We start from the raw sequence: 26,848 nt of genomic DNA, 5'->3' as shown, positions 1-26,848 counted from the left end.
AAGAATCAATACTATCAACAAAGTTCCTTAAAATGAAACTAAAATCCCATATGGTAGATGAAATGGAAACCTAAACACTTGGACAAACTGTTTCACAGTAGGTTCTCATCCAAGAGTTCTGACATATATTGGCAAAAGGTAGCTAAATCTTTTACCATAAACCTGAAAATTCCATTCATCTTCGGTTTGACATTTTTAAACCACATGACCACATATAGATGTATTTTTTCATTATTTACTTCACTTAGGCCCTTCCTCTAAACGTGCTAGATAATTTTCATTCATAGAAGAGGAAGACGTGGAACATGATATTATGCTTAAAATGCCATTTATCTTCACTCAAACTATGTGCTTGTCTTTACTTACAAAGACTGACATCCCAAAGACAAAATGCAATGCAAATGTTCTGTGTGAATGAAGGCAGGCTGCACCAGAAACAATCACCACGGAACACGCTGGCAGCCTACAGTCAAGGGCATCAGCACAAGGAGAACGAGCATATCCACTTGTTTCTCGGAAGAAGGCAAAACTGCAGCACTTTACACCAACAGCTTGGCTCAGATTTGATTTAATGCATCGGATATGCCACAGAGCTGGAAAAGGGATTTGGTTTCTTCCCATTTTACCCAAATGGACTGTCAGATTGCACTTGCAAACAGAAATAAAGTCGTTTGTTGTTGACACTGTTGTTTGTTTCTGATCATCTGACAGAGCATTCCCCTTGCAAATGGAAAAGAGAAAATCTACAAAGAAACGGGGCTCCCCTGGTGGTTCAGCTGGTAGACAATCCGCCTGCAATGAGGAGACCTGGGTGCGATCCCTGGGTTGGGGAGATCCCCTGGAGAAGGGAAAGGCTACCCACTCCAGTATTCTGGCCCGGAGAATTCCGTGGACTGTAAAGTCTATGGGGTCACAAAGAGTTGGGCACGACTGAGAGGCTTTCACAGCAATGAAGAAAGAGGAGCAGTCAATGCTTCTACCAAAGCTGAAAGTACAATTCCATTATAGCGATATCTATAGTCGGCAGTATTACATTAGATATTGTCAATATCTACCAGCAAAGAAAACTGGTAATACCCATATTTCAGGTTTCCTTCTCTCGAAGCGTGGGTTAAGCATTTTCGGGAGTGGCAACCCTCTTCGGGACATCAGCACCATCAGTCTGAGACCAGTAACATGCAGGCCCTCACACATTCTCTCCTGCTCAGTCATCTGAGCTGAAGAAAGTCACGTTTCCCCAATCCAGAGTCCTTTATCTGACTTTTGTAGCTCATCATTTTCCATGTCACTGTCTGGTTGTATATGTATGTCGTTAATGTGAAAAACTCCTTCTAAGGGAGTTTCTTATTCATTTTAGAATTCCCGAATGGAACTAACTATGATTTGCACAGAGGAGACCAACATGGCTTGAAAAAGGAAAGAAGAGAAGGAAGAAAAAGAGAATTGATAATCATATTTTTACATAATATAGTCTCAGCATTTTGAGGTATAAAGAAAAAGTCTCTAACTTCAAAATCTAAGAATAAAAATATCACAAAGTGCAAGAAGTCAGCAGAAGCTGAAAAATACTAATCCTTCCAAAAGAATAGTGGAATCTTTCCTGGCAAAAGCCCCTGTAAAATCTATCTGGTGGAGTACTAACAAGTCTTGCTTATTGAGGGGTCTAAAAATAACTTGGAGTGTTTTCATAATCTTAGGGTGAAAAGCCTGAAGATAAGAAAACCATTATTGTAAGTGAATCTCACAAAACTCCAAGATGTAGAGAGTGAAGTGAAACTCGCTCAGCTGTGTCCAACTCTGTGTGACCCCATGGATTATATAGCCCATGGAACTCTCCAGGCCAGAAAACCGGAGTGGGCAGTCTGTGCCTTCTCCAGGGGACCTCCCCAGCCCAGGGCCTGAACCCAGGTCTCCCTCACGGGAGGCAGATGCTTTGCTGGCTGAGCTATAGGATGCAGAGATGCTGTGCCACTTATCTCGCTGTGCGTGTGTAAGCCACTTTCTGCTTATGACTGCCCAGGTTAGTTACTATCATGGTAGCATTCCTTGGAAAGCATCTGTATTCCGTTTGGGAATGAGATAATTGACTCCTGTCAATAGATCATAAATCGTCTTTAATTTTCCATTTTTTCCGTATCTACTACAGTTTGAATGTCTGACTCTTTGAGACCCCACAGACTGTAGCCCGCCAGGCTCCTCTGCCCATGGAATTTTCCAGGCAAGAATACTGGAGTGGGTTGCTATTCCCTTCTGCAAGGGATCTTCCCAACCCAGGGATTCAACCCAGGTCTCCTGCATTGCAGGTGGATTCTTTACCAACTGACCCACCAGGGAGACCCCAACAGTTTAGGTCTTTCTAACATTTTGACTAATTGGTCTCCCTAGTCTTATATGTTAAGAGCATAATTTATTGAATCTGTTAAGAGAAAAATGTAAGATCTTCATCAGCAAAAAACAAGCACTGAATAGTTATTATGTTAGGGCCTGAGACATCAAAATAAAATAATTACTTTCATAATATGTTTTATAATGATAGCTCAGAGCTAAACTCATTTTTCGCAATAAATATCTACTGGCTCATCTATTAAGAACTGAGGCGGCAGAAGGAGAAAGGATGGCAAGAAGGGAAGGAGTCATGAAGAAAGGAAGGGAACAACCAAATAGCGAACAATGTGGTTGGAGAGGCAAGACATTCATTTTGGAAGACAACAGCATACAGAATAGCCACCAGGGACAAGGAGAAGCAGGAGAAGCTGATGGCGGGGGAGAATCTAAGGCTGGTCTCAAAGGGAAGAAAGAGAAAGGCTGAGAGGAGTGATGAAACCCTTTTTAAATGTTTAATCCACAAGCCAAAGTTTCACTGAAACTGTCACACCGTTTTGTCTACGTATTTTCCATAGCTGCTTTTGCGCTCTGATGGCAGAGCTGAGCAGCTGAGGTGGAGGTGACCTGGAAAGCCTAGAGTATAATCTGGCCTAAAGAAACAGTTCCAGAGCAAGGATTCACACCTGTCTGTCTAATCCTTTTATTATTCCCCAAAATGTCAAGTTACAATCCTGTGCATAGTACTACAGACACTTTTAAAGGCAATGAAGTCTGGATATTAGTATATAAAAAATGAGGAAGGTAGGACTAGTCACAGAATATCACTTTCACAAAGCTTAGCTTATTTCTGTGGACTTCCCGGGTGGCTCAGATAGTAAAGAATCCACCTGCAACGCAGGAGCCCTGGGTTCGATCCCTGGGTTGGGAAGATCCCTTGGAGGAGGCATGGCAACCCACTCCAGTGTTCTTGCCTGGAGAATCCCATGGACAGAGGAGCCTGGCGGGCTATAGTCCATGGGGTTGTAAAGAGCTGGACATGACTGAGCGACTAAGCACAGTGTTATACAATTTGAAAGTGGCAAATGAAAAAATTAATAATTGATTGTTATTGAGAACCTTAGAAGAAACTGGTGATATTGAACTTAAGTCCTGGGTGAGCCATGGTCACCGTCTGTATTCATGGTAAGTTACGAAAGGCACGGCTTATGGAATCTATCCTATGACAAGTCCGTGTCCCTCCAAGGGAGGAACATGAATGCAGTGGGCAGGGAAATAAGCACTCATCACTGCCTCTAAATGTCTGTGTGCACAAAGTCTTCCATTTGAAGAATGTCCTTTAGCATGAAATACCATTGCCACACGCGTGGTACAGTGTAAGGGCAACACTACCTCAGACACGCCATTCTTACGACTCTGACTACATCCTTTTCTAAGCTGATGTCTCGCTTTACCCATTGTTTATTTCCCATGGCTCTTCTCTTGCATATTAAATAATTAGCATGGATAACATTTTGAGTATACTATGTGGGAAATTTACTTTTTTATCATTATAAGATAGTATTTTTAAAAACTGAGTATATTTTGTGGTGCAAATATTTTGGGATTCTTAACTAAGAATCTACACTAGATTCTTGAACACACCCATTACTCAGCTGCCCTGTGTGCCAGCCACTGTGCCAGTGTCAGGAGTGGGTCCTTAACACGGATGAAGCCCACTTCCACCCCTCCAGACACTCACAGGATGCTGTGCGTGTGCGTAAGTTTAAAGCAACCGTATCCAAACAACTTCAGATGAAGAAGTGAGTAATGCCAAGAAAAGAGCTTCAAAATAAAAACTTTAAGTGAACTTCCGATGCCCCAATAGGTAAAGAGAGATTTCCTTCAACAGATACTGTTTGAAAGCAGTGGTTTGCAACCCCTCTCATCTTGTAACATAAAGGTTGCCTGGGACTTCCCTGGTGGCTCAGTGGTAGAGAAAGAACCCACCTGCCAATGCAGGAGGGAAGTCAGAGTGCATTGGTTGTGCCTGACTCTTTGACCCCATGGGCTGTAGCCCGCTGGGCTCCGCTGTCCGTAGAACTCTCCAGACCAGTATACTGGAGTGGATAGCCTTTCCCTTCTCCAGGGGATCGTTCTAACCCAGGGACTGATTGAACCCAGGCCTCCCGCATTGCAGGCGGGTTCTTTACCATCTGAGCCACTAGGGAAGCCCAAGAATACTGGAGTGGGCAGCCTATCCTTTCTCCAGCGGATCTTTCCGATCCAGGAATTGAGCCAGGATCTCCTGCATTGCAGGCAGACTCTTTACCAGCTGAGCTACCAGGGAAGAGCCCAGGGGAAGCCGGTGGCGCAGACAGGCGTTCAGTCCGCGGTCCAGGAAGACCCCACACGCCTGGAGGTAACTAAAGCCCGCACCGCAGCTCCTGAGCCAGCGCTCTAGGGCCTGGGGCCGCAGCTGCAGAGGGCCGCGCGCTCTCCAACCGGAGGAGGCCCCACATCTAGAGCAGCACTGGCTCTTGGCAGTTGGAAAAAGAGCACGTGCCTCTCCTCTTCAACAAGGAAGACCCAGGGTAGCCAAAAATAACTAACTAAATAAAAATTACATTAGAAGTCTTTAAAAGAAGGCTTCCTGAAATTTCCTGTTTCTCGCGTTTCTCAAAGCTAAGAAACGTGAGAAAAAGATGTAAAATACACTTTTTTTTTTTGGTCCCCTTTCCTCCTGCAGTTGAGGACCCTTGGTATGTGTAAGTCACAGGTACAGCGGCAGGAGGTGCTCCAGCAGACCAAGCTCAGGCAGGCAGCGGTAAATCACTTTTCCCTCCTGCGGTGATATAAAAGGCCCCACCCCCGCCCCCGGCCCAGATTTACTCTGCAAGTGTGAACAAGGGGCGCGTTCCAGCACCGCCAGGCTGGCTTTCCATTCAGCAGCGACAGAAATCTATTCTTATCTCTTTTCAAAACCTAGGGGATTCTAGAGCACGACCATGTTTTCTGGCACTGGAAAAGACAGTTGGACAGGCAGATGGATCGGGAAAGACAGGCAGATGAATGAAATGGGCACAGATACCTGCGGAAATGTGCAGGTTTCACGCTACGGAGGGGAGGCAGCGTATCTGAGCCGTCGGGTGGGAGAGCTGCCTGTCTGCTCCTCCGGGCCGGGCACAGACGCGTGGGACGGGCAGGAGGGGCGCGCGCCAGGCCCTGCTGCAGGGGACGGTCCTTGGAAAGCGGTACCCGCATCCTGGGTATTCGGGTTGGAATGGCTTCAGTGCAGCTCCAAAACAGGGAGCTATGAAACATGATGGGGAAAGCTAGCTCCTCTCTTTTGTAATGAAAACTAACAGCTATCACATAAAACTTTTTTGTTTTGGTATTTTTCTTCTAAATAAATAAAGCCTTGGAAAAAAGTAAATATGAAAATCTGCAGTGAAACAGCTCTGAGCAGTGACCCTGCTCACCAAGAAGGCCGCTGCCAAGAGGAAAGGTGACCTCCGACCACTATGGCTGAGGACCTCATCTTTGTCCTTTACCGCGGATACACAGAGACCACGCTCGAAACACAGAGTAACTATCGCCGTCTGCTTTTACCTCATTCAAACCTTTCTTACTGACAATTTAAAGCCACCTATTTTTTCATCCATCTTTATTTTCTTTCATTTTCTAAGGAGACTAGGTGAACAGCTCTCTCTTCCTCTGTAACCGGACAGCCATTTACCACTGTGTGTCATTTGAATTGTCACTTAGTTTACGCAAAGGCTTTCTTATCTCTTAATTTAACCTTATGGTGCAGATGGTGAAGTAGGTATTAACCCTCTCTTAACAGACGGAGAAAATCTAGATACAATACACTTTTTTCACAAGATAATTTCTCTTTAAACTTATTTATCTTTTTGTCATAGAAAAACTAGGGAAATGTCTTTTAGGTAAACCAATATACATGCCCTGAGATGTGAAAATAACAAGAGACAGCTTCCGTGTTGCCATTGTTCAGTCCCAGTCATTTAGGAATAGTACAGAGCTTCCCTGGTGGCTCAGCGGATAAAGAATCCACCTGCAATGCGGGAGACCTGGGTTCGATCCCTGGCTTGGGAAGATCCCCTGGAGAAGGGAACGGCTACACACTCCAGTTTTCTGGCCTGGAGAACTCCATGGACTGTATGCTCCATGGGGTCGCAAGGAGTCGGACACGACTGAGCGACTTTCACAAAGCTGTAATCTGTGTCCACATTGCTCACTGTTACATTATTTCAAATGTGACAGTGAGCTCTACTGGCCAGATAGCAAGACTCCCAAGAAGCAAAGTCAGTTATGTTCCTGGTTTTCTTCCCAGAGGAAAAAACTCTCCAAAGGAAGTCGGTTTCTTTCTATGAACGGTGCTTTTATAGAAATCTTTGACTGACAGTTTATTTGTACAGCGTTAGGGACATTCTCTGAACACAATGAAAATGTTTCCCATTTCACATTTTTCAGTTGTCACTATTATTTGTGGTACTATGAGGTTATCCACGATGAAATAATGCATATTAAGATTTTTAAAGGAAACACTCAACTCTCAAAGTGAATCTTTAAGTGAGCAAATAGGCTAAATAAACAAAGATTATTCTGGAATTGTTTTATTGTCAAACTAGATTAACAGTACTAGAAATGACAAACATTGGATACTACCATCAAAAGTCAAAAGTGGTATTGAAGTTGCCTCCTCATTTAATAATAAAAAAGCCAGGGGGACTTCCCTGTCGGGACAACGGATAAGAATCCTCCTGCCAATGCAGGATCAAACGTGGGTTTGATCCCTGGTCTGGGAAGATTCCACGTGCTGTGGAGCAGCTGAGCCCATTCGCCACAGTGCCCACAGCCCGCGCCCCACAGTAAGAGAGGCCACCACGAGAGGCCCGCCATGGCATCAAAGGGGCCACTCACGGCAGCCAGAGAAAGTCCCTGCAGAGCAACAAAGACCCCACATGGCCAGAAATAAACAAAATTAATTTATCCCTTAAGTTAAAAAATCTAGGGGCAAAATGACCTGATAGCCTATATATATATTACATATATATATATATAAAGTCAGACGTATTCTTCTCTTACACACAAATATTTCTTTCACTTATTCATGAGTAATTCAAAGTTTCACTGATTCACAAGTCCATTTAATTCATTCATTTTGCTTTCATCATTTCCACATTGTTAGCTCCACATCAGACCTTACTCTTCAGTTCTACTTTTACACCTGCCTTTTCAGCGGCTTCACAAATACCTCACAGGCACGTCAGATTCACACGTCTCAAAATAAATTCCCTTCATCATCCACAATCCTGGCCCACCCCTCCTCCCCCCAACCCCCAGCCAAGCAAACCAAAAAACCCTGCTCATCTTCCAGTATTTCAAGAAGCGAGGCCCGTCATCCAACCGGACAAGAAACACGGGAGACGGCCTGATGCCGGCCTCCTGGACAGCGCCGCTTCCCCCACTGACTCTCCGCAGCACAGCCGGAGCCCCTGGTGGACAGGCGCCTGAGCCCTCCTGCTGGAAGGCCCACGGTGGCCTCCCCTGTGCGCGGCCGCCGCACGAGCCCCCCTGTGAGGGCCGCCGCACAGGGCCTGCCCCCGCCACCTCTGCAGTCTCGCCTCGGCCTGGCATTTAACCCACTCACGGTCTGACTGCCCTTCACTGCCCTGAAAGGCCATTCTGCTTCCGGCCTCCAAGCCACTCTCTCCCAGCTGATGGCGTCTTCTCTTCTCGTCCATCTTCCTTTAGATATTTACCTCGGGCCAAACGTCATTTCTTCCCCGATGCCTTCCGTGGCCCCAGGAGACGATCATACCCCCTCTAAAATGCATGCTTACATGACCACCTGTTGATGTACAGCTCATTCACTAGGCTGTAGGCTCCTGGAGGACACAGACCCCATCTGATGTGCTCAACTTACATATTCCAAACACCAACAGTGCGCTTGCACATAGTACATAAGCAAACATGTGATGACTCCAGCTGAACTAACACTGTGGAACATTTGCCCCATGCCGGCTTTCACTACCCAGATACTTACAAAGTGGAAAAAGTATTCTTTAATTAAGTTGGTGGGCGTGGGGGGAGTAAAACATGTTTAAGTTCTGCTAAATATGTTCAAGTTAATTTGCAAATCTCTTGGGAATTAAGCTTATTTTTAATACAGCTGGTCACATAAAAGAAATTCAGTAATTTACCCCAATATTTGTTGGGTGGTTCTTGCAATTTAGACCACTGTATGCTATTTTTTAAATCTCTACTATAAAAGGTCTTTGGAAATCCTATTATTGTGTCTTGTCTACTCCCTTCCCCCAACACACTCTATCAAATTATCAAATATCTTTAATTTTCTCATTTTCCTTCAGAGTAGGGAGCATGATTAAACAGAGAACTTGTACAAAGAAGGTATTCAATACATGGTTTCTGATTAATTTAGTGTGTGGATATGGAAAGGCTTTAGAAATTATGAATAAATTGAGGAATTTCACCAGGCATGTTTATATGATATCATAAAGCAAAAATATAGAAACCCCAATAATTGTTTCTACTAGGATACACATTTAAGTATAAATATGATATGAAAATTATAATTTTCTTTCCTTTAGATAATATATATTTGAAAAAAGTCTTAAATATTTATAGCATGGCACAATGCGATAAAAAATAAATTTTTAAATTGCATACCAATTATGCTTTCACTTGGCTACAAAGAGGCTTACAGATTATTTGTGCATCATGGCATATGTTTATGTCCTGCCTTGGGTTTTAAAACATCTCAAATAGAAGATATAATTATTTCAATTTCATTCCTTCATCACTTTATGTGTAAATAGACTCCTAATTTTAAAGCAGCATAATGGGAATTTTAAGAATGAAGGGAGATATACTGCTCCCTGAGAATTAAAGTTACTCATTACAAAAGGTCTTAAACGGTCAGCACTATTCTAGCCTTACTGTTCACATTCTCTAGTGATTCACACAGTGAATGGACAGAGGGCGCCTAAGGAAAGAGGCTGAAAAGAAATACATGCCTGGTGCCTCTAACACATAGCAACACACCTGATGTTTGCTGCCCAATCATCCTGAAGCACACTGTTAACAATTAACACTTCCCAGCATGTCACAAACTACTGCTGCTTTCTTAAGTCCTGATCCTTGTCTGCAACAGGACAGAGTCAAATAACAAGTAACTACTGTTAGAGGAAAATGGATTGAGGCAGGATAGTAGTCACCTTCTGTGACTCTTGGAGGTTGGCAGTATCCAGAGAAGAGCAGTGACACTGTCTCACCAAGTTTCTGAGACATTCACACTCACACAATTCAAGAAAACGCTCTCAGAATCCTAAAACTTTCATTCTGACTCACAGCAGAAAAGGAATTTTGGTCTGTTTGCATGACACATACTGGTTCATATCACAATAATTACTTCTTCATTTATGCCATTTAAAGAAATCAATCAGTGGAAAATAAAAATAGAAGATTAACATTTAAGGGTGAAACAATTTAGGATTGTTTTCCCAGAAAGTCCTTAGTCATCTGATGGCATTTGATTGGTACTTTGTACAGCTGATTAGAGGCCTATTTCATTTATTCACTAATTTGCCCATATATTCATTCATTCATTCATATAACAGATATCTATCACACTTCTACCATTTGAAAAGCAACCTGTGAAAAATGTGCACAGAAAATTTGCACTATTTCCTTCCCCACAAAAAAAGGGAATCAAGCTACATAATAAAAAATGTCCAGCATTAAAAACTCAGTTTGAGAACACAAAATAGGCAAGTGTTTCTTTTCTATAGTAATAAGAATATTTATTCATATGAAGTATAAGTAAGTGTGTGAGTGTGTCTGTTAAGTCACTTCAGTCGTGTCCGATTCTTTGTGACCCTATGGACCATAGCCCGCCAGGCTTCTCTGTCCATAGGCCACAGACAGATACTACTATCTCTAAGCTATTTTATAAAAACTTAATATTAATTATAATAGAAGTCATAACCTTACATTAGAAGGTAATGACCTTTGTTTACTAAAAAAATAGCAAGTGAATGACATCTCTGCTCTTGTGTCACTATAGTTCTACAGATGATATCAAACCTCCAAGAATCAGACATAAACCACAGGCATCATTAACAAGCAACATACCAAGTTATTAGGTTAGGTAAATAACAATTATGTTCATCTACAAGTCAAAACCAGAAACCTGGGTAAAAATGTAACCTGCTATAAAGTTTGCATACATCTAATTTTAATTATCTCTTTAAATCAATGGGTCTGTGATGAAGGGTAATATTTGACGTAGGATATTCTTCTTAAAGATCTGCATCTTATCTGGAAAACATATGTCTGATTAAATGGAAAAACTGCAGATGAGCTCTTGAAGTTACATTCCTTTATTTTCTTCCATCAGAAGAAATATAAAGTCAGTGTGGGAAAGTGAGGATGCCAGGAGTGGCACTCTGCATCCTTTTGGCTCTGTCACTGGCACAGTTCTCAGAATTTAGGAAGCTCCCACTAGGAAAAAAAACTACGTGCTGTGTGTTTATTTGGCTCATTGTAGTTTGAAGGATTCATATTTGAATTACTAGAGTTACAAGAAATAAAACACTGGAGAGTGTCTTACAGGCACCTGAGCTTATGAGGAAAATAATGCAGGCAGATCATCGTTTGACGTCTGTAAAGACTTGGAGTCATCTTTCTGTTTCACACTTGTAATGTCTAATATGTGCTGTGTGCTTAGTCATGTCCCTCTCAGTGACCCCTGGACTGCAGCCGCCAGGCTCCTCTGTCCATGGGACTCTCCAGGCAAGAATACTGAGTGTGGTGCCATGCCCCCTCCAGCGGATCTTCCCCACCCAGGGACTGAACCCAGGTCTCCTGCATTGCAGGTGGGTTCTTTACCGTCTGAGCCACTAGGGAAGGCCAAGTAAACTGGAGTAGGTAGCCTATCCCCTATTCAGGGGATCTTCCCAACCCAGGGATGGAAGTGGTCTGCAATTTGCCTGCATTACAGACAAATTCCTTACCAGCTGAGCTAGCAGGGAAGCCCAGTGTCTAATAAAGCAAGCAGCACGTCCTGCCGGCTCTGCCGTCACCATGCCCCCAGAACGGGCCACGCCTCTTGCTCTCCACCACCGCCTTCCGGCTGTCTCTAATTTCCATTACTGCAACAGCTCTCTCCTTTGTCTTCTGGTTTCTGCGCTTGTGCCCTGAGAGTTTCTTTCTAAAACAGAATTCTAACTAGTCCTTCAAAAACCTGGGACAGATCACGTCAGTCCTCAATGGCCCCCATCTCATGCAGACTAAAAGCAAAGCGTTTCAGTGATTTACAAGAGCTGCCTGATCCAGCTGCCGTAGCCTCTAACCTCACTTTCTGTCTCCCTTTTTGGACTTCTTTGGACACACCTGACCCGCGCCTGTCTCAGGGCCATTTGAACTTGCTACACCCATGACTAGGGAAGTTCTTCTCACTGATATTCACAGGGCTCACAGCTCTCTCTCTTCTGGATCTTCTCTTACAGACTCTATGAAACAGTACCTGCCCCACCTTCCGGTTTCCTTGTATCCGATTCTATGATTCTCTATAACATTTACTATCGTGTGGAATATCTCATATTCACTTGCTTATTCTTTTTTAAATCCACTTATTATCTGCTTCCCCTCACTTTTGTGAGCTCCATAAAGGGAGAGTTTTGTTTATCCACCACTGAAGTGAGCAGAATTTGCCACCCCAAAATATGCCTTTTACGCTTTAAGATTATTTTGAGCTGATAATTTAAGCAGACACAGGAGAAGCTCTGAAAACTAAGTAGTTACCCTTTTAAAAGAGGCTTTTACATTTAGAAGGAAATTTCCATTTGCAAGGGCTCCTCTGGGCTTCCCTGGTGGCTCAGCTGATAAAGAATCCACCGGCAAGGCGGGAGACCTGCGTCCCATCCCTGGGTTGGGAAGATTCCCTAGAGAAGGGGACGGCTGCCCACTCCACTAGTCTGGCCTGGAGAATCCCATGGACTGTATAGTTCACGGAGTCGCAAAGAGTCGGATACGACCGAGGAACCTTCACTTCACGTCACTTCTCCCTGTCTGTACCAGGAAGAAAGAATCTCTGCAAACTCTTACCAGTGGAGAAGATGGATTTAAAAGTCTGCATAACTGCCTTACTATGTTGACTGTGATTTTCCTGGTAACTTTAGGCATTTAAACTTTAGGTAACATAGCTTGGGCTATGTGGGGGAGTTACTCAGTTTTCCTGGGTGTCTCCCACACACACAGGAGAATAACAGAAGTTTAGAAGCAAGTCCACCTCCATTACAGGGAGGTCTCAGTCAAGAATCTAGGAGGGTAGAGGGAAAATTATCATCCTCCCCAGTACTGCACTAGCCATGGTATCTAGACGAGTGTGTGGCATAAACATATTCAGGCTGGAAACACACAGCTAAAAGGGTAAGGAGAGTAAGGCAGCAAACTGTGGAAAAATGGGCTGCAGACAGAGGTACCTGACTGGAGATACCTAGGCTTGCATTTTGTTTTTCCTCAGGGTGAGGATGTAGCCTGTTGACAACAACAAGAACCAATAGAGCCCAATGTTTAAAATATCACATGAAGCAAAAGCACACAGATGTGTAAGTACTCCGTGAACGGTGTCATAAGATCCACATGACAGCATTAGCAGGAAAACGAGCTGCTCAGATTCAGTAAGGCCCTATCCTGCGTCATCATTAGAAACTCTGGAAACCACGGTCAAGCGAACTGAGCTACACTGCATTTGCTTTGCTTTACGTGGCCACTCTTTTCCAAAGTTTCTATACCCTTGGCTGAACAGACACCCGGATCTAATCCGTATGTCCATCCAATGGTATGGACGTGAGTGGTCTCTTTCTGCTAAGTTGTGATCTCTGGAAATTCTGTGGGGATGTTTCTTATCGGAGGTCCTCGAGAGACCCCTTTCCTACTCAAGTAGCCTTGGCCTGTCTAACACTAATCAGTATGTCATATAGAATATTATTGTCTTCTTTTTATATTGGAAGAGACAGAAGTATAGTAACTTTAATCATCATCCATTCAACAAACTTTTACTGAACACCAAAACTAGATGCTGGTAACTATTCTCTGCATCAAGGAATGAACAAGGTAAAAGCCTTTATCCTCATGGAGCTCACACTATAGCTGAGGAAGAAAATAAAAAGCAAACCAGGATTCATTTTATTTATATATGTCTATGTGGGCTTCCCTGGTGGCGCAGTGGTAAAGAATCCACTTGCCAATGCAGGAGACTCAGGAGACATGGGCTGGATCCCTGGGCCATGAAGTCACCTGAAGGAAACGGCCACCCACTCCAGTATTCCTGCCTGGGAATCGCATGCACAGAGGAGCCTGGTGGGCTGCGTGGGGTCACAGAGGGCTGGACACGACTCAGAGACTGAGCACACACACCCCCCTACAGGTGCCACTGTGATACTTACTCATATATTACACACATGGAGCTGCGTATGTAGATACAGACAAATGTCGGGTCACATACGGACTGATGAAAAATAAAGCGGGGTAAAGGTTCCGGAAATGCGAGGGTGGGGGCGGGGTAGGGATCCAAAGTCCCACAGCTGGTGCGCTGTAGGGCCAGGATCCAAACTCCGAGCGTCCCCGTGCCAACCCTGTGGTCTTAACCACTGTGCTGAAGCTGTTGAATGGCTCTGAAAGCTTGCAGACTAGCTGGCAATGCAGAAGGAGACAGTCAGACTGGCACAGCGACACTTGAAAAGGAAATCTGGGAATGAAAAGGGCTTCTCATTGTGCTTCTGTGTTTTATCAAATAAAAAAAGCTGAGGATAATAACTGGACAAAGCCCCTAGTAATTCTCAGTATTAGTGCGGTGAGTCACGCCCAGAGAGTGGCTTAGGCTTGGGTTCTCCAGTTCCATATGTTGATTGCTCTGATCCTGCCTTGGAGGCCAGAGAACAGGAAATAAACCAAAAAAAAAAAAAAAATCCCCGAAAACAACAAGAACAAAAAAGCAAGCAAGAAGGTTAAGCTTGTTTCTATGTCATTTGTGTTCTAATGGATTGCTAGAATTTGTACTTGACCAGAATAATTAGGGAAAGCTAGCTACTCTAGTGTAAACTGGGTTTTACTTCGGAACATTAATTCAACCAATGGTTACCCAAATTCCTGGGGTAATCGTGGACCCAACTGCACAGTTCCGGGCTTAATCTCCTGTCTGTTGTATGGATGTGTTGTGAGCTAGGACTCAAGGAGACTGCACGAACCTTCTGCAGGAAGGAGTGAACCCACCAGCCCTGCACCATGGAACAGTGTGGGGATGAATCATGTAGGAAAAGACGGAGCGAAGACAAAGAGGAGGCTCTCCTCCCTACAGCGAAGCTTCCTCTAAATCACCGTTTACTAAATGGTTTCCTTGTGAGAGGTGCCCACGTGGCTGACCAAATTCACAGAAGGGAAGAAACAGGAAATTACAGCTAACACATAGTTGAAGTGTTCTGCTTAGTTTCCTAGGCTTTGTCATTCACTCGATCTAGACTCAGATCTTCTACTCATCAGTTGTTTGACACTGGACAAGATACTTATTATACTTTGATGCCTCAATTTTTTCTACTCTAAAGTAGAGATAAATGGCCATAGAAGTATGAGGACTAAATAAGATGATGAATGTACCTGCCAAATAGGAAGCACTCAATGAATGCATGGCAGCCATTCTTTATGAAAGCCTGCTTAGTCCAAGCTCCATCCTCTGAGTGATTATACCATCCTAAGTGGCTCAGACGGTAAAGAATCCGCCTGCAATGCAGGAGAACCAGGTTCACTTCCTGAGCTGGGAGGATCCCCAGGAGAAGGAAACAGCTACCCGCTCCAGAATTCTTGCCTGGAAAATTCCATGGACAGAGAACACAGTAATTGGCTTCTGTAAATCTATGTAAACATCATCCTGCCTACTTTTCTCTGTTTAGCCATGTTATTGATTAAAAACAGGATAAACACTTAATATAGGCTTCCCTGGTGGCTCAGATGGTAAAGAATCCACCTGCAATGTGGGAGACCTGGGTTCGATCCCTGGGTTGGGAAGATCCCCTGGATCTTGGCATGGCAACCCACTCCAGCATTCTTGCCTGGAGAATCCCCATGCAGAGGGGAGCCTGGTGGGCTACAGTCCATGGGGTCGGGAAGAGTCAGACACGACTGAGCGTCTAAGCACAGCAGAAACACTTAATACAAGCTGGGTCAGTTAATTCTTACTGCCAAGAAGCTGAAACCAGACCTCAAAGACTAATTCATTATCTGCAGATGTGGGGCTTGGAAGGTGGTAACCTGTATGTCACCGGAACAGCCTTTGAAGATGGGACAGAGGAATGCAGTCTTCAGACAAGAGGGAACTGAAGCAGCAATACAGCAAGAAGAAACAATGGAACAGAGAGTGAGCAGAGAGAGAATATGCTCTGGCCCCTGACTGCTTCCCAGGTCCTAATTGGAGTGACGCCCAGAGTTGGCTGAACTTCCTGTTGTTTCAGTTTCATGAGTTAACTCTGTTTTTTTCTAATACACTTCCTATCGCTTAAACTAGCTGCAGCAGTTTCTGTTCTTCATAATCAAAAGGGCCATAAGAGAAAATGGTGACCCACCTATTTGCATTTGTTTAAAGTAAAAGACCCTGATGCTGGGAAAGATGAAGGCAGGAGGAGAAGGGGACAACAGAGGATGAGATGGTTGGATGGCATCACTGACTCAATGGACATGAGTTTGAGCAAACTCCAGGAGTTAGTGACGGACAAGGAGGCCCAGCGTGTTGCAGTCCATGGGGTCGCAAAGAGTCAGACACGACTGAGGGACAGAACTGAAAGTAAAAGATCACTTTAGACATTCTGAACCAGGAATGTACTTAATGCAATTAAGTGAATAAAAATCAGAAATAACAGAGAATGAGATGCAGGCCAATTTCCCTCTACCATTTCTACGTAACACAACACAAGGCTGGCCCTCACTAAACCAGGAAACCACTCATGTACTCCTCTGTTTCCTCTCAAGGACTTTATTCTGTTTATTGGATTGAGCAGAATTCCTAACTAGTATCCTACATATTGTACATCTTTCCTACTAGTAACCATAAATCAAAACTCATTTTTCCTGTGACCTGCTATCCCAAATCCCCCATTTCTGTTTTTCAAGAAGGCAGATGGATATTCTGGTACATTAACTCAAGCCAATTTGTTAATTGATTCCAGTATAAGAGAAGATCTTTTTCATTCCTGGAAACATACATGTGACTTAAGGTAAAAAAAATCCCTTAATGAAAATGAATGAAACTAGCAACAGGAAATTCTGACACTGAATAAAGCAGCAGGATAAGTAATTTTTAGAAAGGTGTTCTTGCGAATACCAACTCACACTAGATTTTTTAAAACAAGGTTAAAGTAGAGAGGACTATATATTTTTGAGACATTTAAAATTACTGAGCATTCCTCTTTGTACTGTAGCAAAATGGTTTTAGAAGCTAAAAATAAAAGTACAGCTTAATATATTCAAAATTGTAATCAGATGTTAGAACAAAAAAATCAGTCATAAATGCTTAGTCAACTGAGATTATCACATTTCTATGCTAATCTTGTGTTTTTAATTAACAGATAAAGCAGAAGGGGGTATCTAAACAATAGTGTATAAAAATGAAAAAAACAAATTTTCAAGCTCTAATTAAATGGAGAGGCAATAACAAAATACTGCTGCATTTCACCAACTGTTCATTAAAAAACAGAAAAATCTTGCTATGTCTTTCTAAAATTATGTTTCACAGGCTTCAGCATCCTCTTCTGTTTCACTCGTGATCATAAAGAAACCAGATGTTGATCATAAGCTGAGCCATCACAGCAAACACCACCTTCTGCCCTGACTGGTCAGAAGATCCACGGCTTGTGCAGAGCAGTTGAGTCCAGTGCAGTGATTCAGAGTGGGGGCTCTCACACCCAGCTCCTGGGGTCCACATCCTGGGTCCACCACGTTCTTCTCATATGACCTTAGGCAAGATGCTCATCCTTCCTAACCACAGTTCTCCTCATGTCACAACGGCCCAACACAGTACCTACTGTTGCCTTCAGGGTTCGCTCATTCTCCTTTAAGTGCCAAGCACTGTTCTAGCCTTTTGGAATTCAAGAGCAAATAATACAGCTGAAAATTACTGCCTTCCTGAAGCTTATGCTCCATATATTGCATCTAAAGCACTTGATTAGCATGATACTTAGTATTCAGTAATCAATAAATGTCAGCTGTTAGGATCGCAAATCCGTGATTGAGACAGAACCCTGGAGTAGGAATGTGTCAGGATGTAGTTACACAGCTAAGACCTAGCAGTGGCCCTGCCACTAACTGTCTAGGTGGCCTTTGCTTCATCTTTCTGGGCCTCAATTCCTTAATCTGTAAAGTGACCTTAAGATTGTCCTTATTAAATATATGGCAAAACATGAGACATAGAAGACATTAAAGAAAATACGAAGATGTATTATACACAAGAATGCTTTTCCAATACATTAAAACCTTAGGAAGAACTCAGATATTAGGTAATCAGTTGTATTTAAAAACATAAAGAAAAACTCTCAAGAAAGGGAAAAACATAAATTATCACTGTCATACCAAATCTTTGTAAAATATGAAATCAGAAAAACCAAAAAGAAGAAGTGACATCTTACGTTTGTCTTAAAAAGTGTACATGCCTGCTGTATCAGAAATCATTAGATGAAATAATCTTCCTCTGGAACATATTTAAGAGAAATATAATATGTTCCTTTCTGGCAGCCTTAGCTATCCTTCTTTTGTTTGCCATTGAAACTTACAAATAAAATTGGTCTCATCCTCAACTTTTCACAAGATTATATGTTTTTCAAGGTTTTGTAAATTTTGTTGAAATTACTTTCCTTTTTCAGTTAAAAAACCGGAGACTTTTAACCATCTTAAAATCATCTGAACACAGGCCAAGACATTCTCGGGTTTAGCCAAATTAAATGGCATCACACGGCCCTGGGTAAGAAAGACCCTGCTTATCTGGCTCACCCCAATGCTGCCTGGACTTCCCATTTTGGTGTCAAACTCTCTGTACTTCAGGATTAAATCACACCTTCTCATGAAATACAAAACTCTGTTGTCAACTTTCCTGCAGCGAGAATATTCTTTCCCCTTGCATTCAGTGATAAACCCATCAAGTATCAAACAATATCCTCCACAAAACTTTCCAATTACTCCCCACCATAGCTCCCACAATGACACATCGTATTAGACATTCTTGATATTACTCTATGGTATTTTGTGCATGTTGTCACTAAACTGAGTATCTCGTCGCATTATTTTCTATTACGTCCATCTGAAGGCGGGGACCATGATTCTCATGTTGTTATCACCCTGGGACAGAATAGACTACCATCCATGTTTATGAAGTACCGGAAACATCACTTTTCTCAATGCACAAGCAAAACCGTTACTAAACAATAAAATATTTGTAATCTTATATACTTTAATTTGTAGAGTTGTTAATCTTACTTCATAACAAAAAAAAACATCATTGTGGTAGAGTAATTGAAAATGAAGAGGAATCAGTGTAAGATTTAAAATAGAAAAAGAAATCATATTCTATAGTATGCCTCCCAAAAGACCTTTTCTGGCATTGACAATGACATACAATATCATGAAATTAAGAAATGCTTCCAACACTCCCAACAGAGCATGGTCTTTTACTCAAATACATGGCATTCAAGAGCTTTTCCTCCTTTACTTTTCATGGACAAAGAACACAGCACAAAATCAGTTCTTAAAAATAAACCCAAATAAAAATAAATCTTGCAGTAGAACTCATCAGCAATAAAACCATAAATGCCATTACCATTTAAATCTAGTATATGGTCAACCCTCAACCCACTTAACATTAAGAATAATCAGGTTTAATACTTTTTATAGTGACACCTAGCAATCTAATGCCATTGTAAGCAACATCCCCTGTCAAAGTTTGTCAGTGTACTTCAAATATTTGTATGACATAAAAGGAAGAAAAAAAAAGTCACATTGAAGCCAAGTAAGCACTGAATAATTATAAAGTAAATGGGGTTGATTTCACCTGAACTGAAACACAAAATATCCAACACTCTAACTATAAATGGAAATGGTTTCAATTAGCAACTTCATGTGTCAAGAGAACACTTCTGGAAGTGAAATGGAAATTACAAGAACATTTTCCCAAAGCTGGCCACTTCTTTAAGCAATTACTTGGCCCCATTTTATAGGTCATACTTTATCTATAATGAAACACTGTCTGCTCTTCTCATGGTAATCAAAACAAAACAAAGCTAAAGTAAAGAAATGCATCCCCCACCAAAGTGAAGATACAATTTTGGGGAGACACAACTAAAACTATTTTCAGGTTCTGAATTCCAGTGACCTCTAATCAGTGAACAGTTATAAATTTACAATTTCATATAAAATTTAGAGCATATTTAATATTTTGCTTTGATTTGTAGGACAAACACTTTAGAAGTCATGGACATGTAGTGTTTATATTTGGGGATGTTAGGAATGGAGCTTGGAGTCTTTCTTCATTTACTGAAAAACTGAAAGGAAACTTTCAATTATACTTTAGAAATTTTAATTGAATTTTGAAATACCTCACTAAAATTTCTCCAATGAGGAAAAACACTCTTCACTGTAGTATATACTATATATGTTGTATTTATATATTTATGCTATATACTACATATATATATATATATATGTTTTATTTCTTAGGAGAAAAAAATGCATGTCTTGAGTATATCTATTAAATGTAATCAATGAAACTTCCACAATTATGACTGCTACCACAGAATTAGACACAGAGAACACGGTTCTATAGCACAAGTCACTTCCATGAAAAATTCAGTAGAAAGAACGATTTACTTTCTCAATGTAGCATCATGTATTGGTGAGATACTAAAATGAAAAAAAAATACTGAGTTCATCCAAAAGATCATTTACATAAGTGTGAAGAGGAACAAACGACCACTGGCTAGAGATACTATAAAAGTCATCCAATAATCATGACTAACAAGAGAAGAATAGTAGATAGTTTAGGTTATCAGTGAAAGTGAGTATAGAAAAATATTACATGTTGCCATAATACAGCTAGTGAAATATCATATCCAAAATATTTATGAAACTAAAGACAAAGACATTCTATGTGACAGATGACAAATCTGAGGGTTCTGTGTTAATGCTTGTGAGCACCCTAACAGATGTGACTAATCAATCACTGGGCTCCGTCACTGACCCTGGAATCCTTCTCGATGAACCACACAGACAGCTGCGACCAGTCGCTGAGACCTATTTGTCAAACCTGCTCTCAGCACCATTGTTCAGGATGCTCAGTTAAGGTGCCCTCCTCACAGGCAAACGGTACAGGACGATGTACAGTCTTCTCAGATATGTGTTCAAGCATGGGCTGACTTTCAAAAATTTGTAAATGCACGAATATTTTTAAGCAAAAGGAGAAAATAAAAATTATAGCAGATAATGTTATGATTTTGCAAGTGGGATAATTTAGAATTATCAGCAATTTAGAATGGCTTCAATTTTGATGATAGAAGCACTTAAAAAAAAATACAGTCATCCATCTGCAAAAATAGCCATCACTAAAAAGCAGCAAGAAATTGAATCAGCAGTTCCCTCAACCACAACACACCAGCAATTAAAGAGTTTTATTGGTAACTGACAATACCACAGTTTCAAGAATGGGTATTTATTATGGTTTAAAGTCATAGATAGTCTAGCAGTTTAAAAAAAGTCTGAGACAGAATAAAAACTACAGTAGAGCATTTGATACCCAAAGTAACTTTAACACCTGAGCAATCAAAATTACAGCCTTTCTCTAAATAAAGGGTAATCCTTTCCTGTTACTTTTAACATAAAGTAACAAAATGATTATACAATTCTTTTCCAAAAGCAGTTTTTTAAAGTCTTTCCAAATATCTATTACATTGTGATTTGATCTACATTTATTGAAAGACAGTCACTATTCATAGAAAGTAAAACAGGAATATGATAGTGGCTTAGTTTTCGCTGTCTTAATTTCAGAAATATAATATCCCTATGAGATAATTGGATGGCATCACAGACTCAATAGACATGAATTTGAGTAAACTCCGGGAGTTGGTGATGGACAAGGAGGCCTGGCATGCTGCAGTCCATGGGGTTGCAAAGAGTCAGACATGACTGAGTGAGTGAACTGAACTGAATATTCCTATTGAAATGCATTTTAACACATGTGATTGTTGAACCATATTTGAAACATAAGCTATAATTTTAGTTTCAGAATAAAACTGAATACTAAGCAAAATTAGCAGGGGCATTAAGTCAAAATTGTTCATTGAGATCAAATAAATGTATATTTTAGGTGAATATAACTTTGTTCTGCTGCAGTTCTACATTGTACAACCTCACCAGAATATTAGGTCAAAGGCTACATGGTGAAACACATGAGGGAAAAATACATCTCAATAACCAACCAGCTTAATGTACATAATGGTTTCATCTGACAGTGAACTCTCCCCACGGTAAACGGTATCAAGTGCTGCTTCCAGCAGATAAAAACTGCATCAAATCCTAAACCTTATTTCATGTATATACGCAGCCATATTTAGGCTCAGACACGAATCCTGCAAGAGATCTTAATTTTTATTCACATTTAGGGGGGAAAAAAAAAACTTTCATCTGTAAGCAACTAAAACCACAATCTATAAAGAATTAAGACCAAGTTGCTGGTCTTAATATAATCAGAGCAAATTTGCTAAAATCTCCTTTGAAATAACTAGTGTGCTAAAATATTTTTACCCTTGGCCACATACACAGTCATAAATTATTTTACTATTAAGATTTTCTATAACTTTATAAGTAATTTCTTTAAAAAAGGGGAGTAACACATGAAACAATATTATTTGATAAGATTATAGCTGCTTATATAATTAACTTGACGTACATCTTATCACCATGCTATTCATGATTATAATAAATTTTTAATTAGTAAATAATTGTCTAATAAGGACTTACCTCAGAAAGATAGAAAACAAGTGTTTCTCTAAGATGTCAAAGAATGCTTTCACACAAAATATGAAAACCAACAAGAAATACATGTTGTGAAAGAAAATTCATTGCTTCATGATAGCAAATACAATAGCCTATATACAGAACTGGAAATGTTTTAAAAATATTCTCCTTACCTGTGTATACAGTTTTTACTCTCGAGATAGGACATACCAGAAGCAACATCTAATGAAAATTTCACTAACTGTTTGAGTTTTATATCGTCCTTCCTCTTTCTCAGGAACGTGAGGAAATCACCTCCTGGAAGGATCAACAGCAAGAGATGGTGATGAGAGTCATATTAACACCTGTTAGATACTACATATCACACCTGTTAGATATTACATATCACACTTATTAGATGTTACACATCTCACCTGTTAGATATTACATATTACACCTATTAGCTATTACATAATACACCTATCAGATATTACACATCTCACCTGTTAGATACTACATATCACACCTATTAGATACTACATAATACATTACACATCTCACCTATTAGATACTACATATTACACCTATTAGATATTATACATCTCACCTATTAGATATTACATATCACACCTATTAGATACTACATAATACACCTATTAGATATTACACATCTCACCTATTAGATATTACATATCTCACCTATTAGATATTACATATCACACCTATTAGATATTACATAATACACCTATTAGATATTACACATCTCACCTATTAGATTCTACATATCACACCTATTAGATATTACATAATACACCTATTAGATATTACACATCTCACCTATTAGATTCTACATATCACACCTATTAGATATTACATAATACACCTATTAGATATTACACATCTCACCTATTAGATACACCTTCCAGACAGAAAGCACTACACATTCAACCACACTTTCTGCTCATTTAAGAGGAGTGTATAAGAAAAGAAAAAGAACACATCTTATTAGAAAGCAGACACTATGAATTTTCTTAGATGCAGTTTAAGTACTTCAAGGGCTTCACACTGTATATTACTCAACACATAATAATATTCAGTCATACTTTTTCCTTGGTCATCATTTCTCACCAATCTGCCTAGCTAAAATTTTCTAAGAAATCTTTTTGTCTCTAATACCAGATAAAAGATTATAATTATTATGAATTAAATAAAAAAGTAAATGATACTGAATTAGTTACCAGATTCAGTGATTGCTTAAAAAACTGAGATTACTAACACCAAGACAAATATAGTAGGACAGAAAAAAAATATGAGTTTGATAAAGCTGCTGAGCCAGATTGCACTTTCATGCATCCAGTGGACTCCAGGGATATCTGAGAGAAACTCCTCAAACCAGCATGCTCCAAAAGAAGTGTGATGCAAGCCACTCAGTAATTTCAAACATACTGGCAGCCACATTTTAAAAAGTAACAACAATGAAAAGGTGAAAGTGACTAATACATATTTTCTTTAGCCCCATTATGTATAAAATATTATTAAATCAACATGCACTATTATAAAATTATGGTGGAAAATATTTTACATTTTATCATCTTATCTCCTTAAAACAAGTTGTATATTTTACATTTATGCGCCATCTCAATTTAGATGCAAATTTCCATCAGAAATATTTGACCTGTATTTAGATTTCATCAAATTCATGGTTAAAAAATGTAGATTCACATACCTAGGTTGTTCCAAAAATATTATACTTTAATTTTTCCAATAACTGAATCATAGTACTGGAAATTAAATTTTAAATCTAAATCATTCAAAATTAAGTGAAATTCAAAGTTCAGTTTTTAGAAGCACGCATTTCAGAACTCAAGAGCTCAGGAGCTACATATGGTCAGTGATTACCAGAATAAACAGGGCAGCCTTAGACCACAGTCACTAACATCGTGGCATTAAAGGTTAAAGCTTGATTACGTTTCCTTGCTAATGTACATTATAATGTACTGCATTATTAAACAAAGTAAAACAAAACCTAGTCAAAATACATTGAATGAACATTCTCTAAAAACAGTCATTCCTACTTTTTCTATTAGAACCTCAGATATTAAGCCAGAGTTTGCAACAAACTCTGTATTTTAATTGTCATTTCCTGATGTTTCTGATACTCTTCACCAGGGATCTAGCCTCCTTAAATAGAAAAACTCTAGAGGTGAAGATTGAATGGCTTTTTCTTTAATGAGAATCTCAAGAAAACAAACACAAGCCTAACTCTCCTTAGAAAGTTTTTTTTCTAATCTCTTTCCCCTATTAATAAATCAAGCATTACACAAATTTAGGTGGACTATTTACAAAATCAATAAGCTATATGTTTCAAAAGTAATTTTAATGGTGTCAGATCATTTATTTTCTTCTGTTCTTCCAAAGAGAATATCAAACTTATTATTAAGAACATCACTGAAATAGCTTCTATCAAACTTGACTTGATTTTCTTAAAAAAAAAAAAACAAAACACAAAACCTAAATGCAACAGTAAACAGCAAAATTAACCACTAATTTTTCAACTTTAATAGGCAAAAAATGTCTATTAAAATGGACATGAAATCAATATTTAGTTCAAGTTACATCCTGGACCAATATTCTCATATACTGTTAGATACATTTATTGATACACTGGCCTAGTTTAGAAGAAGTGCACCCTTCTAATTTTGAAACCATACAGCATTTTGTTTAAGCTGTGGAAGAACTTTCAAATGAAAAAAATCTTTCCTGGAATTTGATTAAAGCAGCATATGACATAACCTCTGTGTTCTGCAGAATCCTAATATTTCTTCTTTCCAAAATTAGCTCATATTCAGCACTTTTCCTTCTGCCTCCTGCTCTTTGTAAATTTAGACTTTCACACAATCCTCCTTAACCTATAAACCCAGTGAAGAGAACTGCACCTCTAGTCAGTCAGCTAATTTCAGCAATCACCACAGAATGTCTAGCATGTCATAATACTTCAATAAGCATTCTTGGATGAATGAGTAAATAATGTGAAAAACAATCTCCTCCATGTAGCTTAAAGCTACCCATGAAGACAATCTACATATGAAATTTTTTATTAATTTTTGTCATTTCTTCCTTAGCTCCTCTCCAATGGTTGGAACTACATTTTTCAAGTACTTGCTAAAAATAACACTGAACCTCTTATCAATGGCACCTGACAGAGGCCATAAAATTCTGTAGATTCCAAAATAAGACTTTAGGACATTTAAGACTCTGAACTCACCTTGATAAGATGCTTCTGTAACACCACTGCCTTACAAACTGCATCGTTTTAAAAAATAATTTGCAGAGGAGCAATTCTTAACAGATAAGACTGTAGAGCAACAGAGGCTTCCCAGGCGGTGCCAGTAGTAAAGAACCTGCCTGCCAACGCAAGAGCGTAAGAGACGCAGGTCCGATCCCCGGGTCGGGAAGATCCCCTGGAGGAGTGCATGGCAACCCCCTCCAGTATTCTTGCCTGGTGAATCTCTTGTCATTTTCACTGTGCCACTTGAAAGAACCTCTTAGAATGTGCAATCTTTCCAGTAATCATACATGCAGCACATGTGCATACATGCTTGCATACGTATGTATGTATGCATATGCATGTAGCCTAGAGTACCCCACCTGACCACTGCAGTAAGACAGTGGTGCTCAAAAATGTGTAAGACGAGATAACAACTCCTCTTGTGTAACTCTGCCTTACCAAGGCTTATTTCTGTATGGATATACAGCATACTAAGCCAAGACAGGACGGATTATTTTCTAGATTTCTTCAGTGATGAATTTCTAAGACAACTCTTAGAATGTTTTTATAAAGAACACCTAGTATAATAATGATACAGCATCACATGGTGAAGAGTGTGGATAATTAGGCCACACCAATCTAGCTATGATTAGCTATGTAACCTGGGGTAAACTGTTCAATCTCTCTAACCTTCCTTACAACATAAGGATTAATTCCTTTAATTTCTCAAGATAGTTCTGATGACTAAAATGTATCTAAACCACGAAGCAAATGTCTACCTAGCATATGGTACACACAATAAACACTAGCATAACTTACTATTTTTGTTGAAGTTATTTTGCATATAAAACCAGAACAGTTGTAGCAAGGACTGGTTGTCACACAACATCAGTTTTCCTCACTCACCTCACTGCCCTTCTCCCATTTGGGAGAGTGTTCATCTTGTCTCAGCACTAAAGGAGATTCTAGATTGCTTAACCCAGTATCAGCGGAGTCCCATTTCCAGGCGACTGGTTCAGGGACGTGCGCTTGGTGGCTCAGTCGTGTCCGACTCTGGGACCTCAAGGACTGCAGCCCGCCAGGCTCCTCTGTCCATAGGATTCTCCAGGCAAGAATACTGGTGTGGGTCGCCATTTCCTCCTCCATGGGGATCTTCCCAACCCAAGGATCGAACGCAGGTCTCCCACATTGCAGATGAATTCTTTACCG

At 40.2% G+C, this 26,848-nt stretch overlaps 1 protein-coding gene across 2 annotated transcripts in view; it reads right to left on the bottom strand.

Moving 5' to 3' along the window:
- Nucleotides 1–26,848, bottom strand: part of FER (FER tyrosine kinase) — a 450,974-nt gene that overhangs the window by 77,339 nt on the left and 346,787 nt on the right. For both annotated transcript variants that reach the window (XM_065923334.1, XM_065923426.1), the window contains exon 16: nt 22,566–22,689. In XM_065923334.1, the coding sequence (XP_065779406.1) occupies nt 22,566–22,689 (124 nt within the window). The remainder of the gene's footprint in view (nt 1–22,565; nt 22,690–26,848) is intronic.

The sequence above is a fragment of the Muntiacus reevesi genome, chromosome 1, assembly GCF_963930625.1.
Source record: "Muntiacus reevesi chromosome 1, mMunRee1.1, whole genome shotgun sequence".
Taxonomy (NCBI): domain Eukaryota; kingdom Metazoa; phylum Chordata; class Mammalia; order Artiodactyla; family Cervidae; genus Muntiacus; species Muntiacus reevesi.
The sequence above is the reverse complement of the archived record's forward strand: the minus strand, read 5'-3'. Positions and strand labels throughout refer to the sequence as shown.